Source organism: Nematostella vectensis, chromosome 9 (assembly GCF_932526225.1).
Source record: "Nematostella vectensis chromosome 9, jaNemVect1.1, whole genome shotgun sequence".
Taxonomy (NCBI): domain Eukaryota; kingdom Metazoa; phylum Cnidaria; class Anthozoa; order Actiniaria; family Edwardsiidae; genus Nematostella; species Nematostella vectensis.
In genome coordinates, this window is record NC_064042.1 from 8,990,639 (window position 1) to 9,009,056 (window position 18,418).

General features: G+C 47.4%; 1 protein-coding gene across 1 annotated transcript; it reads right to left on the minus strand.

The window, feature by feature from the left end:
- Positions 1-477: 477 nt before the first annotated feature.
- On the minus strand, positions 478-17,710 carry LOC5515378 (multidrug resistance-associated protein 1). The gene is made up of 17 exons (XM_048732534.1): positions 17,578-17,710; positions 17,264-17,440; positions 15,862-16,029; positions 15,521-15,604; positions 15,351-15,432; positions 14,501-14,699; positions 10,465-10,700; positions 9,709-9,809; positions 8,874-9,386; positions 8,386-8,585; positions 8,004-8,130; positions 7,612-7,713; positions 7,182-7,328; positions 3,808-3,966; positions 3,200-3,366; positions 2,008-2,202; positions 478-730 (listed from the first exon to the last, which is right to left on the minus strand). Exons 1-17 carry the CDS (start codon positions 17,590-17,592, stop codon positions 610-612), a joined length of 2,793 nt encoding a protein of 930 aa, XP_048588491.1. The 5' UTR covers positions 17,593-17,710; the 3' UTR covers positions 478-609.
- Between the last annotated feature and the right edge of the window lie 708 nt (positions 17,711-18,418).

Here is an 18,418-nt window from a genome sequence, read left to right on the forward strand (position 1 = left end):
GCTCTGAATGCGCTAATTTGGTAAGGGAAATGAAAGACGTCTTAAAGCGGACGCAGATCTGCTAAAGCCTCGCTTTCGCGCCCAAATTCCACAGGACCCCCATTATCCGAAAAGCGGCACATTCAATGTATGACCCATAAGAGCTTGGAAGACTCAAGTTCCGTCTAGTTCCAGGCCCAAGTTCAGTCTAGTTCCAGGCCTCTCTCACTAGCCAAGGCTGGTGGCTTTTAGCAGCTCAGGCCCCGGCGCAAGCCACCGGGTCCGGCACAAGCTGACAGTGCTGAATAACGTATGCGCATGCGCGTGCTCTGGCGAAAAACAAGCACAATCGTAGTGTTGAATCGTTCGAGTGAAGGTACGAAAGGCTGACTTCAGTTGCTGTTTTGACTAACTGTACAGCATTAAAACCATACTGTACAAAAGATGACAGATTTGTGTGATAACGAGGGAGTCATAAAGAAAATTATATCCTTATGTTTGGTCTAGTTTTCTTAGTATTCGCCAAAATGTGACAGTTCGCCGTAAAATGCCACCATTTCAAAACAAAAAGGCTGGTTTAACCGCGCGGTACTGGAACTAGTCTTGCGTTTTTCAGCACTGTCACCAAAGCTATGTTTCGGGCTGGATGAGCCCGGCGTCTTTCGCCATCTCGTGGAACACTCCCTTTTGTGCCAGCAGGGCAGATGGTGTGTCAAACTCTAAAATCGAGCCCTCATCCAAAACCATGATTCTAAAACAGGAAAAGAATATCAATAAAATAAAAGCCGATATATATATGGGAACAACTACCTAGCAAACACAAATTTTGTCTCCTTAAAAACACATCACATCGCTAAAATGATTTTTTGACTTAAAGGAGGAGCGTCATGCCTTCTCGAGTCTTTCGAAACAGATAGCCCGGATCGATCTCTGAGAAGGGGGAAAAGTGCCGTTGATAAATCTTCAAAATTCTCTCTGTTTTACTGCCCATCCGAAATTTATATATTGCATATGTAAACACAACTTGACGTACATATATGTCATTCTCTCCGTTCGAGTATTGCTTTTTCTATCTTTCTCTTATCTTTATCTCTTTATCTCGGATATTTTTGCTACTGATGGTCTCTGCTTATTCCTAATCACAGTCATCACCTTCACCTTGGAAGAATAACCGGCAAAGTTAGATTATTTTGCTAGTAGAGGGGGGTGTAATTTATTTGCTCAGCCACGCAAAGCTCCGAAGCGTAACCAACTCCGGAATTTACAACGAAATAAACATCGAATACGAACCACAACATTGACTTATAGTCTTAGATATGGCCTCCAGGGATCTTTCCAAGCGCTGAAAACATGCAGACACTTAATTCATCAAGAAATAAGAGATTTCTCAGGGGGTTTGAGTCATAACAAACAGTACGATTAACTAGCGCGATTCTCGTGCAATCTTTTTACCCGATACTCTCGTATAATGGACATCTCTGATTGGCTATTTTGAAAAATAGTACACAGGCTACCCGTCTTGCGAGTTACCGTGACGCTCCTCCTTTAACCGCTTTGTCGCCGGAAAAAAACTTTAATGTTGTACCAAAAAAGGTGAATGTTGCTTCGTATTATACTTTTAATAGTTGTACGCGCCAAGTCTAAATCCTCGCGTTCTTTTTGGGTTTCCTATGGTGGACGATTTTACGTTACCCAAAATCTCCCCAGCCCCTTCTTGCCTCACGGCCAAACATAGGAATCCCAAGCAGAACACCAGAACCTAAGCACGTGGTACGCGTCTTTTCGTAGTCCATGATGGTAAAGAGGAGGTGGCCCTAACCTAACCTTGAAAATCTGGGCAATTCGGTCCATACTATACTACTATAACATTACTACGCACCTTGTGTTGTCCACGATGGTGTTGAGCCTGTGGGCGATGGTTAGAGGAACACTGTCCTAACCCTAAACTAAAGAGGAGGTGGACCTAACCTCACCTTGAAAAATTGGACAATTCGGGCCATACTATACTACTATAACATTACTACGCACCTTGTGTAGTCCATGATGGTGTTGAGTCTGTGGGCGATGGTTAGGACGGTCCTGTCGGCGAACTCTGTTCTGATGGTGTTCTGAATCAGCTCATCCGTCTCCAGATCCACAGCAGCGGTAGCCTCGTCCAACACCAGGACTTTACTTTTCCTGAGCAGAGCGCGGGCCAGGCACACCAACTGGCACTGTCCAGCACTGGCCAGGAGAATAAAATAAAAAACAGACAAAGCGCAACTTTAGTCTCATCCAACACCAGGAATTTACTTTTCCTGAGCAGAGCACGGGCCAAGCACACCAACTGGCACTGTCCAGCACTGGCCAGGAAAATAAAATAAAAAACAGACAAAGCGCAACTTTAGTCTCATCCAACACCAGGACTTTACTTTTCCTGAGCAGAGCGCGGGCCAAGCACACCAACTGGCACTGTCCAGCACTGGCCAGGAGAATAAAATAAAAAACAGACAAAGCGCAACTTTAGTCTCATCCAACACCAGGAATTTACTTTTCCTGAGCAGAGCACGGGCCAAGCACACCAACTGGCACTGTCCCGGACTGGCCAGGAAAATACAGAAAAAAAAACAGACAAAGTGCAACTTAAGTCTCATCCAACACCAGGACTTTACTTTTTCTGAGCAGAGCACGGGCCAAGCACACCAACTGGCACTGTCCAGCACTGGCCAGGAAAATGCAAAAAAAAAAAACAGACAAAGCGCAACTTTAGTCTCATCCAACACCAGGAATTTACTTTTTCTGAGCAGAGCACGGGCCAGGCACACCAACAAGGCACTGTCCAGCACTGGCCAAGAAAGTACCAACAAGACAAAGTGCAACTTTAAGAATGTCGATCAGCCATTACTTTCATAATATTTAAATTCGAAATATTGCACAATAAAAACTTAAATAAAAACATTTAAATAAAAGTCAGAGTTATCTCAAGTTATCTTTACTTGGGCGACTCAATATTAAGGGAGCGTAAAAAGGGCGGCGTGATTAGCTTCATTCAAGTCTTTGCCAGTACAAGGGCTTGGTAATTCCAGAGTAGAGTTTCAGTCTAGGCACACCAACTGACGCAACCTCAAGCGCAAGGGTCTATCCCTCACATACCACAGGGCCAACCGACGCAGACCAACCAAAGTAAAATAAAAAACAAGCAAACAAATAATAAATCGACTCACATTGACATGCGCGTTACCTTAAATTTTCTCCTCCTTCTTGGATCTGGTGCATGAGCCCATCCTGAAGACTGGACACGAATGACTTGAGGTGAACAGCCTCCAGTACTCGCCACAGCTCCTCGTCACACGTACTCTCGAACGGGTCAAGGTTCAGTTTCACGCTACCCGAGAACAGAACGGCGTCCTGGTGCACAACAGAAAGATAGATGAGGATTGGCTAGGGCACTGCGCATGATTACCTAGTGCACAAAGGGGAGAGGAGAACAAACCGCCGAATTACAACTACTTATAGCCCAAAAAAAACAAGGTCACTGCAGAAGGGAAACTTGAAAAGGCCATTCCAGCATTACCATAGAAACCTACCTCAACTACCAGAATGCAGCGCACGCCCTTTTAAGCTTGTACCAAACAAAAGGCGCGATGAATTCTTATACCTGGAATGGCCTATTGATGAATTACAATCGTTTATGGCACTACGAATGGTTTCCTACACCACAAGGTAAATATTGAATTAATAAATGACAATCATTTATGGCACAACGAATGGTATCGTAGACCACCAGGGAAAGAAAATAAAATTATTGAAATTAGTGTGGTATAGTAGTAACGAGGAAGCATGGGTTACCTGTGGTATGATTGTAAGGCGAGATCGCAGATCCTGGAGTCCAATCTTGTTGATATCGATGTTGTCTATGACGATTTTACCGCTGGCTCGTTCCAAGATACGGAATAAGGCGAGGGATAGAGTAGATTTGCCAGCACCTGTTCGTCCTACGATACCGATCTAAAAAAAACGGACGCGTGCGGTTGACAAGGGAACAACAAAGGAGTGCCAGCAAATGTCAGCTCAAACAAACACGTTGCACACGTTGGCAATTACAGGTTAGAATTAGTGTGTGAAAAGTGGGATTGTGGCACAGTTCTTTCGTAAGCTGAGAACATTTGCATTGCAAACAAAGAACAAGCAAGTATATCCCATTGAAAGTTAAAGATGAATATCATGTGAAAAGCGAGTTTGTTTACTGTCGGGATAAATGCGACAACGGTGTAAACTGATTTTACCAAGAGAATTCCAAGCGGCATGTAGCTATGGAAAACGAACAAGAAACAAGCAAGGAAAAGAAGGTGAGACTTTTATGTCCGTAAAAACTCCGATCCCTGTTTGGGTATAGGGGAACTGTCGAGGATGCACTGTAGTTCATTGTTGTTTTGGATCTTTACCAGCTTAATCTAATCACTGTGCGTGTTTGCTGGAACTTATAGGGAGTGTTCACACCGATGGGACCCAAGGCACAGGTGTGTATATTTTCTCCCTGCAATTTCTGCCCGGGTGAGACTTGGTGAGGACCTTCACCAAGTTCTTTCTGATGAAGCTGGCGGTCGTTTACTCGAGATCAAAGAGAAAACACAGAATGACCAGGTCAGGATTTGTGTTTCTGAACTTATGGATGTCGGAGAGGCTGCAGCTTTGGAGAAATACTATCATAGAAAGTGCTTACGAGTTGCACAGCGTACATTTAGCAAAGTTGATGATCCCGATGACTTAACAAAACTCATCTCTTATGCCTGTGACGAAGAGTTATTACTATTTGTACAAAACACTCTTATGAACGAAAGCCTTTCTCTGGATATGGCGGGAATAAATGAAACATACATTACAATTTTGAAGAGGTATATGGTAGAAATCAATGACTCAAAGAACTACCGCAAGTACCTGAAACAACTTTTGCAAAAGCGGCTCCCGAATGTGAAATTTGTTCCATCAGTACGCAAAAACTAGGCTGAAAAAAATTGTCCTGTCCGGGACAATCAGCAAATCGATTGAGTTACATTCTGCATATCATGATGATGGTGAGAAGATTGCGCATTTGAAAAATGTGGCCTCGATGTTACGAAAGGAGATCATGCAGCATCGGAACTGGTCTTTTAATGGGAGCTTTGAGGACTTCGAAAATCCCCATTTACTACAGTTTTTCCTGAGTAACCTCCTTTTTGGCCGTTGTGTCATGAATGTGTCAGGAAAGCGCAATGAAGAAATTGACAAAGTTATCGACGTCACCTGCCAAGTCCTTGTCCAGAACGCTAGAAGCGATCGTCAAGTGATCAGCCTAAAGAAGACAGCGAGTTTATGTGGACACGCCGCTTTCCACCGGTCTTCCCCTTGCCATTCACTCAAGGGTGCGCGACAAGAATCTTGTCAAAAAACCTGTCTGACGTGTATATCGGGAGCAACTATTGGAGTATTCTTGATATCGAAAGGCGTGTAGAGCAAGGTGTTCTTACGAGGATGAGAGACTGGAGGATTTTGCTTGCCTGAGTTTGTCAAAAGAGGTGTAAATGTTTGGTTTGCTGTGGATAACATAGATCTTTTGGAAGACACACCGACTGGGCAAAACACGTTTCATGGAACAGTGATCGTCTTAAATCAAAGAGCAGAGGACGGAGATCCAGTTCACCAGCCACTTGTTATCCCAACCAAGATACCATCTAAAGCAATTGGCTTTGAGGTCAGTTATCAGCAACAGCCAATCATAAAGCCCAAGCCAATACGATTTGCAAGCAATACTCTGGGCAAGAGGGAGCAGCTCGTTTCCAACGACTATACGCGGACTTGGGCGCTTGCCAACTATGTTGCAATTGATAACACGGATAAATCCTTACACGAATCTGCTTAAGTCTTAGATGTGGAGATGCAATCTTCCAAAGAAGAAGGAGAAGGAGGAAGAGCGGGAGGTAGCGGAAGAGGAGAGGGCGAAGGACAAGAAGGAGGAGGAGGAGGGGAAGTAAGAGGGGCAGAAGGAAAAGAAGAGGAAAATAGTCCAAGTGCTCGCCGCTGTGAAGACCCACCTAGCCATTGGAGTAAAGAGCACGCTTCTAGTGTCGGCAACGAAAAAGCTGAAATGGAAACCGAGACCGTACGCGCCGACGTCTCTGACAATTCTATAATTTCAGTGAAAGAACGCGCTTGCAAGGGCAGAAGTGTCTCAAAAGAAGACGTGCTACCAACATGGGCAGCAACTAAATCCCTCCTCATATCGAACAACCCAGCTACCGAACGTCAAAACATCACCAACTCTGAAGTTGTCGCTCCACTGCTCAGGACCTCGCCTACAGATTATGCAACTCTTTGTACAGCTTTGACGATGATTCAGGGAATCTCAGCTGTTGTTGTCGGACCCGAGAGGCGTACCATCATAACACTTGATCTCGATCTATACAGCCGTGCCCTGCAGATCCAGCAGTCAGTGGGCAACTCCAACTGGGTTCTAAGAGCTGGCGTGGCCTCGAGTGTCTGTTGTAATTTACTGCCTGCTCCAAAAGTTGTCCATTGAGCTAACAAGATGTGGATGTAAGACCGGTTGCAAGGGAAGATGCAGTTGTTCAAAGAACGCACTCCCTTGCACTCCATTGTGTAAATGCTATACAGGGAGCTGCGAAAATCCTAACAGAGAATCTCAAAACACCGCAGACGACTTGGAAGATTAATTTTGCTGAAGCTCTCCAGGAGCAGCATCGTCTTGCCACCAGCAACAGCATCGTCTATGCAACCAGGAGCAGCATCGTCTATGCCACCAGGGGCAGCATCGCCTATGCCACCAGGAGCAGCATCGTCCATGTCGCCAGGAGCAGCATCTTCTGTGTCGCCAGGAGCAGCATCGTCTCTGTCGCCAAGAGCAGCATCATCTTTGTCACTAGGATCAGCATCGTCCGTGTCGCCAGCAGCAGCATCGTCTATGTCTACACGAGCAGCGCTGCCTGTTTCGCCAGGAGCAGCATCGTCTTGCAATTTTTCGAGACACATAGTTCTACTAACTAATGCAATACTAATTATTCAACCCATAATAGACCCAAAACAGCAAAAAAATCGATTTCAGCACGAAAATCGCACGGGATTACACGCCGCACCGCACTATCACGTCTGACCACGGAAAATAGCTTAGATCGTGTTCACGTGTGGCTTGAGCAAGATGAAGTATGGAATAATGCGTCATGGGATACCTTTTCGCCGCTGTTGATCTCAAACGTCAGTTTCTTGATGACAGGTGGCTGATCATCTCTGTACCGCATATCCAGACTCTCCACGGCCACGTGACCCTCTTGTGGCCAATCAGCAGGCGGGCGACGGCCAGGAATCACCCAAGCAGCCTACAGAACCATAAAAGTCACAACATCATTGTCACGTCTTATAAACCGAAACCCAGACCTAGACCCTCCCCACCAACCTACCACTCTCACCAGTACCCCCTGCCACGTAACCCAGGATTTTTGAAATTGAAGGATGCAAGACTAAGCTCAACGGCTGTAATGCCCGTGTTTGATCTCCAGTACGCTCCACGCCCACTATATTAGTTTCCTGTTCAATTGGTTGCCGCACCAACATCCTCACTATTGCACAAACTTTACCCCCCCCCCTTCCCCTGGTACTTACCTCAGTGGGTGTCTCGGAGTACTCTTTGATACGCTCTACGGCCACTATATTAGTTTCTAGCTCACTGGATTGACGCACCAGCCACGTCAGGACGCCTGTGATCTGAGTACGAAAGTGTAAAAGGTAATTGGCACATGGTCTCTTTATAGGTCACGTGATCTGAGTACGAAGAGCAAAGTGTAAAAGGTCATTGGCACAAGGTCTCTTTATAGGTCACGTGATCTGCGAATTTGCGTGATTTGCGGTTAGTAAAAGTGTTGAAGTTTATACACAAGAAAGGATTAACCATGAAGGAAAGCACCATACATTACAAAAATGGGGACCAATAGGGTTTAGCTTAGCATTTCTTCCAAATCTCGGGACGTGCCCCTAGAATTCCCAAGTCCACTTACCTGTAAAGCGTAAGCTACTGAGAGTCCAACAAGACCAGGAGCAATTCGGCCTCGGCTGACCACTGCAAACAGTGCAGCAAATAAAAGCACGGCAGCCCCAAGGAGCTCTAGCCGCAAACTCAACCATCTGCAAGCAAACGGGTTTTAAATAAGGGAATAGTGACCAAGGGCGTGACAGCAATCTGGCTATTGTAACATATGTAACGCAACGCTGTCACGCCATGGCACGTGAGTGCAAACAAGCTTGCGGGGAGAGGTTACTTGCCTTGTTTTTATAAGGTTCCTATACCTAAACACAGGGTTCCAATACCCAGAAAACCATACACTCTAGTGTGCTCGACCGGTCCCTGGGTATAAGAAAAAGTGGAATGTGGGCTTGTACCTGTTGATGCACAGGGAGGGGTAATTGGCCATCTGGGCGTGGTCCACCTTGCTGTTGCTTTCTTGCACGAATCGTCTCTGCTGTCGGAATGCCCGGATGATGGTGCAGCCAGTGATGGACTCGTAAAAATGACTGTAGATGGGTGACCGACTCACAGACTCGAGTCTTTTCAGTTGCCTCGAAGTCGAAACAAACAAACGCTAGAGAAAACAAACAGATGGTTGCGCCTTTCTATCCTTTGGGTTTTGGGGTACGGAAAAGCTCTTTGACCAACCTTCCACTCATGCTGAGCAACCCCACCCCTCATATTAAACAATGGTTAAAAAGAATCTGGGGCGAAAGCGCGCACTAAACTTGTGCATTCATTACACCCCAGGACGTGATGTTACCGTGCAACATATCACACGATTTGTCTATGCGTGATACTACAGGAAATGACGTCATCGTGTGTGACACAGGAAGTAACGCAACTATGTGCAATAACTGACCTGTATAAAGGCGTAGAGCACCGCTAGTGGAACCAGAACTATCAGGAAGAGCGGTGTGGAATAACTGATCACGAACACCGTACCGAACACCGAGAGAAGCGTGCGCAAGAAGAAATTAAACGCACGTGGGATGTTCTCGTCCACCAAGTACATGTCACGTGCGAAGCGGTTCACAATCCGCCCAAGCGGGGTGGTCTCGAAGTAAGCCATGGGGCAGTGCATGATGTGGGTCAGCAGCTTGCTGTGGAGAGCACGTGATGCGCGCATGGCACCAAACGAAATGAGAAACGCACCCGCGAGCACGCACAGAGCCTGGCCTAGACCCAGCCCCCCATAGCCACCAAGGTAGTGATCCCGGGCATGCGCAGTAGTGACGTTTGCGGAGCTCCAGTCGGCGAGCCAGATACGCGAACAGATGAGGAGGGCCTCGGCAAGAAAGGCGACGAAGAAGATGAGAAAAAACACAAGGACGCCAACCGAACTGGCGTACGCTTTCACCACACTCAACTTGACCTGAGAAAAAAATAACTTTCGTTAATGCTTGTTTTAGCGCAAAGCTAAAATAAACGTCTCGCTTTGAATAGGCGCCATCTTGCGCCCCAATTCACCGAGTACGGTGACATTACTCACAATGGAAATATCTTCTAGGAGGACAACATTAAAAGATCTACAAGGGGAATGGGGACACGTGCCCCTTCCCAATATTTTCAAAACCTATAAGGAAATGACCATTATAGCCGGGCTGTGTGCTCAAATATTTTCTTAATGTTTCGATATTGTCCCCCCCCTAAACTTTAGAGGCCTGCTCCATGTCTGATTTATTCTACATACTCACATGGCCCGTCTTAGAGCGTTCGGTAGTTATAAGTTTGCCCGAGTTTTGCTTTCCTTCAGTCGTCTTGCCTGTGAGTTTACTGGTGTCCTCAGACTCGTCACCTGTCACACAACAGCATGGGTCATTATGCAGAGATTATTCTAAGATGTCACCATGCATACATGTAACGTGACGCTAGTCATCTTGCAACCACGTCACCTAAGACATCATGCAATTATGTCACGCTAGTCATCTTGCAACCATGTCACGAGTAACGTCAGACATCATGCGACCATGTGACGTCAGACACGCTAGTCATTTTGCAATCACGTCACGTAAGACATCATGCCATAATGTCACACTAGACATCATGCAATAATGTCACGCTAGTCATCTTGCAACCATGTCACGAGTAACGTCAGACATCATGCAACCATGTCACGTCAGACACGCTAGTCATTTTGCAATTACATCACGTAAGACATCATACAATAATGTCACACTAGACATCATGCAATAATGTCACGCTAGTCATCTTGCAACCATGTCACGAGTAACGTCAGACATCATGCAACCATGTCACGTCAGACACGCTAGTCATTTTGCAATTACGTCACGTAAGACATCATGCAATAATGTCACACTAGACATCATGCAATAATGTCACGCTAGTCATCTTGCAACCATGTCACGAGTAAAGTCGGACACCATGAAATCATGTCACGTGAGTCATAATGGAATAACGTGACAATCTGACGGATGATTAGCCTGACCTACCCTCCTCCTCTAATTGGCTGTCCGGTTTCTTCCTCCACGTGGATTGCGTGACACGAGTAAGTCCTTCCTCCTCCTCCTCATCCTTCTCCTCCTGGCCGCCATTCATGTCATCCGTCAGCTCTACTTCCACTTCCGGCACCAGGCTCTCCAGGGACAGCACACGCATCTGTCTTAAGTCCCTACTCAGCTGGGACGTGGTCTCTTGCGGGCTCGACTTCGCGGATTGAAAGGACCACCTAAGTTATAATGAACTATTAAATGTTGGCATGTGTATTTGCTTATGATGTTTAGGAACGGGGTGAAAGGACCCCTCAAAGTATTGTGCATTATGTGTCTTCGCTTCTGATGTTTAGGATACTACAGTACACATTACTTTAATTCACAAGTAGTTCTAGCAGAAAGACGAGTTCAAAGGGGGGGGACCACTGTGCACATGATGACGAATGAAAGGCTAATTGTTCAATGATTAACCCTAATCTTGACATCCCCCTCTACCAATAGGTATAACCCTACCACAGATCACATGCACGCACCCCCTTGACTTGCCTCTAACTCCATCATCTATCCTCCATATCCCCATCCTCTTCCAACACAGCATCGCCTTCCAATCCCCGACACCTCTCAACCCCCAACACCTCTCAATCCCCGACACATCTCGATCCCCAACACCTCTCAATACCCCAACACCTCTCAATCCCCAACACCTCTCAATCCCCAACACCTCTCAACCCCCAACACCTTTCAATTCCCAACACCTCTCAATCCCCAACACCTCTCACTTCCCAACACATTTTAATCCCCAACACCTCTCGATCCCCAACACCTCTCAATCCTCAACACCTCTCAATCCCCAACACCTCTCAATCCCCAACACCTCTGAATCCCCAACACCTCTGAATCCCCAACACCTCTGAATCCCCCAAAACCTCTCAATCCCCAACACCTCTCAATCCCCAACACCTCTCAATCCCCAACACCTCTCGATCCCCAACACTTCTCGATCCCCAACACCTCTCAATCCCCCAACACCTCTCAATCCCCAACACCTCTCAATCCCCAACACCTCTCAATCCCCAACACCTCTCGATCCTCAACACTTCTCGATCCCCAACACCTCTCAATCCCCAACACCTCTCAATCCCCAACACCTCTCAATCCCCAACACCTCTCAATCCCCAACACCTCTCGATCCCCAACACCTCTCAATCCCCCAACACCTCTCAATCCCCAACACCTCTCGATCCCCCAACACCTCTCAATCCCCAACACCTTTCAATCCCCAACACCTTTTAATCCCCAACACCCCTCGATCCCCAACACCTCTCGATCCCAACACCTCTCAATCCCCAACACCTCTCAATCCCCCAACACCTCTCAATCCCCAACACCTCTCAATCCCCAACACCTCTCACTTCCCAACACATTTGAATCCCCAACACCTCTCGATCCCCAACACCTCTCAATCCTCAACACCTCTCAATCCCCAACACCTCTCAATCCCCAACACCTCTGAATCCCCAACACCTCTGAATCCCCAACACCTCTGAATCCCCAACACCTCTGAATCCCCCAACACCTCTCGATCCCCAACACCTCTCGATCCCCAACACCTCTCGATCCCCAACACCTCTCAATCCCCAACACCTCTCAATCCCCGACACCTCTCGATCCCCAACACCTCTCGATCCCCAACACCTCTCGATCCCCAACACCTCTCGATCCCCAACACCTCTCAATCCCCAACACCTCTCAATCCCCAACACCTCTCAATCCCCAACACCTCTCAATCCCCGACACCTCTCGATCCCCAACACCTCTCGATCCCCAACACCTCTCGATCCCCAACACCTCTCAATCCCCAACACCTCTCAATCCCCCAACACCTCTCAATCCCCAACACCTCTCGATCCCCAACACCTCTCGATCCCCAACACCTCTCGATCCCCGACACCTCTCGATCCCCAACACCTCTCGATCCCCAACACCTCTCGATCCCCAACACCTCTCGATCCCCAACACCTCTCGATCCCCAACACCTCTCGATCCCCAACACCTCTCGATCCCCAACACCTCTCGATCCCCAACACCTCTCGATCCCCAACACCTCTCGATCCCCAACACCTCTCGATCCCCAACACCTCTCGATCCCCAACACCTCTCGATCCCCAACACCTCTCAATCCCCAACACCTCTCAATCCCCAACACCTCTCAATCCCCAACACCTCTCAATCCCCGACACCTCTCGATCCCCAACACCTCTCGATCCCCAACACCTCTCGATCCCCAACACCTCTCAATCCCCAACACCTCTCGATTCCCAACACCTCTCACTCCCCAACACCTCTCACTCCCCAACACCTCTCACTCCCCAACACCTCTCGATCCCCAACACCTCTCACTCCCCAACACCTCTCGATCCCCAACACCTCTCACTCCCCAACACCTCTCGATCCCCAACACCTCTCACTCCCCAACACCTCTCACTCCCCAACACCTCTCGATCCCCAACACCTCTCACTCCCCAACACCTCTCGATCCCCAACACCTCTCACTCCCCAACACCTCTCGATCCCCAACACCTCTCGATCCCCAACACCTCTCAATCCTCAACACCTCTCACTCCCCAACACCTCTCGATCCCCAACACCTCTCGATCCCCAACACCTCTCAATCCCCCAACACCTCTCAATCCCCCAACACCTCTCAATCCCCAACACCTCTCAATCCCCAACACCTCTCAATCCCCCAACACCTCTCAATCCCCAACACCTCTCGATCCCCAACACCTCTCACTCCCCAACACCTCTCACTCCCCAACACCTCTCGATCCCCAACACCTCTCGATCCCCAACACCTCTCGATCCCCAACAACTCTCAATCCCCAACACCTTTTAATCCCCAACACCTCTCGATCCCCAACACCTCTCAATCCTCAACACCTCTCATTCCCCAAAACCTCTCAATCCCCAACACATCTCAATCCCCAACAACTCTCAATCCCCAACACCTCTCAATCCCCAACACCTCTCAATCCCCAACACCTCTCAATCCCCAACACCTCTCAATCCCCGACACCTCTCGATCCCCAACAACTCTCAATCCCCAACACCTCTCGATCCCCAACACCTCCCGATATCCCAACACCTCTCAATCCCCAACACCTCTCAATCCCCAACACCTCTCAATCCCCAACACCTCTCAATCCCCAACACCTCTCAATCCCCGACACCTCTCGATCCCCAACAACTCTCAATCCCCAACACCTCTCGATCCCCAACACCTCTCGATCCCCAACAACTCTCAATCCTCAACACCTCTCAATCCCCAACACCTCTCGATCCCCAACACCTCTCGATCCCCAACACCTCTCACTCCCCAACACCTCTCAATCCCCCAACACCTCTCAATCCCCAACACCTCTCAATCCCCAACACCTCTCAATCCCCAACACCTCTCAATCCCCAACACCTCTTAATCCCCAACACCTCTCGATCCCCAACACCTCTCAATCCCCAACACCTCTCAATCCCCAACACCTCTCGATCCCCAACACCTCTCACTCCCCAACACCTTTTAATCCCCAACACCTCTCGATCCCCAACACCTCTCGATCCCCAACACCTCCCGATATCCCAACACCTCTCAATCCCCAACACCTCTCAATCCCCAACACCTCTCAATCCCCAACACCTCTCACTCCCCAACACCTTTTAATCCCCAACACCTCTCGATCCCCAACACCTCTCAATCCTCAACACCTCTCATTCCCCAAAACCTCTCAATCCCCAACACATCTCAATCCCCAACACCTCTCAATCCCCAACACCTCTCACGCAGATCAAAATGCACCCCTTTATTGCCTTGCACTAGCCCTATTATGTATCATCCACATCTCCATACTCTAGCAACACAGCCACACAAATGCTATCACTTTCCTCTCCCTATCCCCCCTCACACTAACTTGCATGCGAACCCCTTGCCTGGCATTGCAAACCATGCCATGATAACCCTCTACCCTCTAAGCTCCCCACAAACCTAAATGTTTTGTTATCTGCCAAATGCGTCTCGCTCTTTGCTCTTTTTCGCGCGCTCACGTCAGGAGACGGGCTGGTCATGTGTAGATGATGGAAGCTCATGACTTTACGGGGAACCGGCTCATCCTTGTCCACTGTAGGAGAAGCTGTGTTTGAGCTAGTGGAACACGCCCTGGATTTCTCTTCATAAGAAGCGTTATCTGATAAGAAAACAAAAATATCAGCCACGACAGCTCATCATGGCCTGCAATGGAGGCCATTCCTCCTTTAAGATTAAACCTCCAAGGAGCTTTTCTAAGCGACTGATGACGACTTGTAGAAGAAATTTTTATCATTTTTCACGCTACTGAAACGCTGGCAAATGTCTTGTATTAGGTAATGTGGTTGAGCAGTGTGCTTTTATTGAGTATGGGCAATATTTCAAATAGATGGAAAACGTTCAACTTGAGGTTACCATCCGCTGTCCATAAAAAACTTCAATTCCTCAGTGCAATTATTAAACGGCTGTGCGATAGAAATTAAAATTTCTTTCCCATAATACACTTATAGCTAGAAATATGCTAGCAATCTTTAGAATATTTTAGTCTCTTTCAAAGCTTCAATATCTTAGCAACATGCTCTGCGTGTAGGGGTAGAAAAGATTCGTAAAAAAAAGTTGTCCGCGACGCAAGTTAATACCCACGATCCACGTTAAATCGTTCAAACACGCGCAAGAGTGATCCGACCCGAGGGGGGGGGTGTATTTTTCTTATACAACCACTTGTTATATTCAAGGAAAGACTCCTATGAGGTGGGGGGGGGAGGCGAGTATGACATTTTTGGAAAATAAACCACCGGAAGTTACGTCCTACCGTCTCCATTATCAGCGGCATAAGTATTGAGAAACTCTGCGAACGCTCCATGATTGGCCAATAGCTCAGAGTACGTCCCAATCTATAATGATTACATTCAGTAAAAGAACGCACGTGTTAATAGAACACTTGATCAGCATTATAACATTTGATAGGCGCCTATTATGTACCTCTGATATTTTTCCATCTTGCAGGACGACAATTTGATCAACCTGCCTCAGAAACTGTACTCCGTGCGTCACAAGAATACGAGTCTGCGACATACAAAAAATATGATGTCAATTCATGAGATTACTACACGCGATCATTAGATAACTACACACGATCATGATTTAACTGCACACGATCATGAGATAACTACACACGATCACGAGATAACTACACACGATCACGAGATAACTACGCAAGATCATTACATACTTATACAAGATCTCAGGAACATAAAATACAAGATAACACTTTGCCATACAAGGTCAGTTTAAACAGACAGAAGGCCGGACGGACGCTTTACCTTAGACTTAAGTAGTCCATTTGGTCCTATGACCTTGTCAAAGATGTGTTTGCCGACATGTGAGTCGACAGCGCTGAGTGGGTCATCTAGCAGGTACACGTCAGCATTGAAATAGACAGCACGGGCCAGATTCACACGCTGCTTCTGACCACCACTCAGATTGATTCCCTACAAGGACACGATATACACAACGAGATGAGTTACTTAAGAAGCCGAGAAAACGTACACGGTGATGTCAATTTGACAAGCTATGGATAGATGGTTATAACCAATAACGACAAGAAGCGACGGCTGCAAAGACTGTTTCTTTATGATACGGAGAACAGAAAGTGCACTGATAGTCAATGGTATCGACCAATTGATATAAAATCGAAAGATAGGAAACGATAGTTTAACAAACACACGGTTGTACGAAAGCATAAACAGTCAAGGGGTTAGAGGTACGGAATGGTTGGTCTGCTCAACAGGCACTAGTTACGTAAAAGACGGAAAAGCCTAGTTAGCCGAGCTGGAATAGCCGGGCTAAGTTGCTCGAAAAAAACGGAGATGATAGCGAGCAGATTTCAGAGCCGAGCTTTTCCTTACTCGCCCCAATCTTTCTATTTTTTGCCGAGCGCTACGTCCGATAGAACGGCTTTTCCGAGCCCTTTTGAGAGCCTGTTACGCTGGCTACGGAAAGAATTAACAGACGGGCCATCAGATAGACGACCACAAAGACAGACGGAGACATGAAAGGAAAGACAGGTGAACGAAAACGCGACGATTGGAAATGACAGACAACAGGCCAGAGATATAGAAAGGGTTTACATGAAAGAAACAAAGTCAGAGGTATATAAAGTATTAACGTGTAGATGTGCTAGGAGATACCCGCTGAAAGACGGACGGACGCACGGTTCGACAAAAGAATAAACGGGCATAAGATAAGGCTAAGAAGGACGACAAACACTAAGATGATGGGCGTACAGGACGTTAGAAGGACTAACGGATAGATGAACGAGCAAACAGACAAGCACTTCATGATATTCCGAGAATGTTGGATGAAGATGGAAAGAGCTAACGGGCAGAGAAAATAGGGAACTTAAATATGCGGTATAAAATGTGCGGGGGCGCGCAGGGGCTGCATCTGCGGAATAAAAGGCCGTGCGATGGCTGCTCATTCATCTTATACTTAAACCCGGGCGACACGATGACAGGCGACAACCGGAAGTAGAGGATTCTTATGTTATACGCTATCGCGCCGCTTGTAGCTTTCATATTCAAAACTGCGTGTTAGAACAGATACACCTTATTTCATTGGTTGTAGCAAAAACCATATAAAAGAGGGAAAAGGTTAAACTTCCGGTTGCCGTCGGTACGCGGGGGGGTCGGGGGGGGGGGGGTCGGGTGTACATATGGACATCACCTTTTCCCCGATCTCTGTGGAGTCACCTGCAGGTAGGATCTTGATGTCGGGCATCAGTGCGCATGCGCGTAAGATCTCCTTGTATCTGCGAGAGTCCAGCATTTTGCCAAACAGTATGTTCTCCTGCAGTGTGGCGTTCTGAGTCCAGGATTGCTGTGGCACGTATGCCGTGGTGCCCTGGGAGCGAAGCGGAAGGAATCATCAATAAACAGATGATTTTTGCTCCCACACATGTTATTTAAAATTGTAACCCGAAAGGTGGTCCACCCCTCTCTCCCTAGGTTCGCCACTATTATTTTTTCAGCAGAGGCTACCTTGACATACACCATCCCGTCTAGCCTCTCCGTCTCGCCGAGTAGCGCCGACAGCAGAGTAGATTTACCACATCCGACTTGACCAACCACCGCTACTAGAGATCCCGCGGGGACATCCAGGTTTATACTGAGAGCGAAAAGACTTAGATCAATAAGCGAGCACGTGGGGACATCCAGGTTTACACTGAGAGCGACAAGACTAAGATCAATGAGCGAGCACGTGGGGACATTCAGGTTTACACTGAGAGCGACAAGACTTAGACCAATAAGCGAGCACGTGGGGACATTCAGGTTTACACTGAGAGCGACAAGACTTAGATCAATAAGCGAGCACGTGGGGACATTCAGGTTTACACTGAGAGCGACAAGACTTAGATCAATAAGCGAGCACGTGGGGACATCCAGGTTTACACTGAGAGCGACAAGACTTAGATCAATAAGCGAGCACGTGGGGACATCCAGGTTTACACTGAGAGCGACAAGACTTCGATCAATGAGCGAGCACGTGGGGACATTCAGGTTTACACTGAGAGCGACAAGACTTAGATCAATAAGAGAGCACGTGGGGACATCCAGGTTTATACTGATAGCGACAAGACTTAGATCAATGAGCGAGCACGTGGGGACATCCAGGTTTACACTGAGAGCGACAAGACTTAGATCAATGAGCGAGCACGTGGGGACATTCAGGTTTACACTGATAGCGACAAGACTTAGATCAATAAGCGAGCACGTGGAGACATCCAGGTTTACACTGAGAGCGACAAGACTTAGATCAATAAGCGAGCACGTGGGGACATTCAGGTTTATACTGATAGCGACAAGACTTAGATCAATAAGC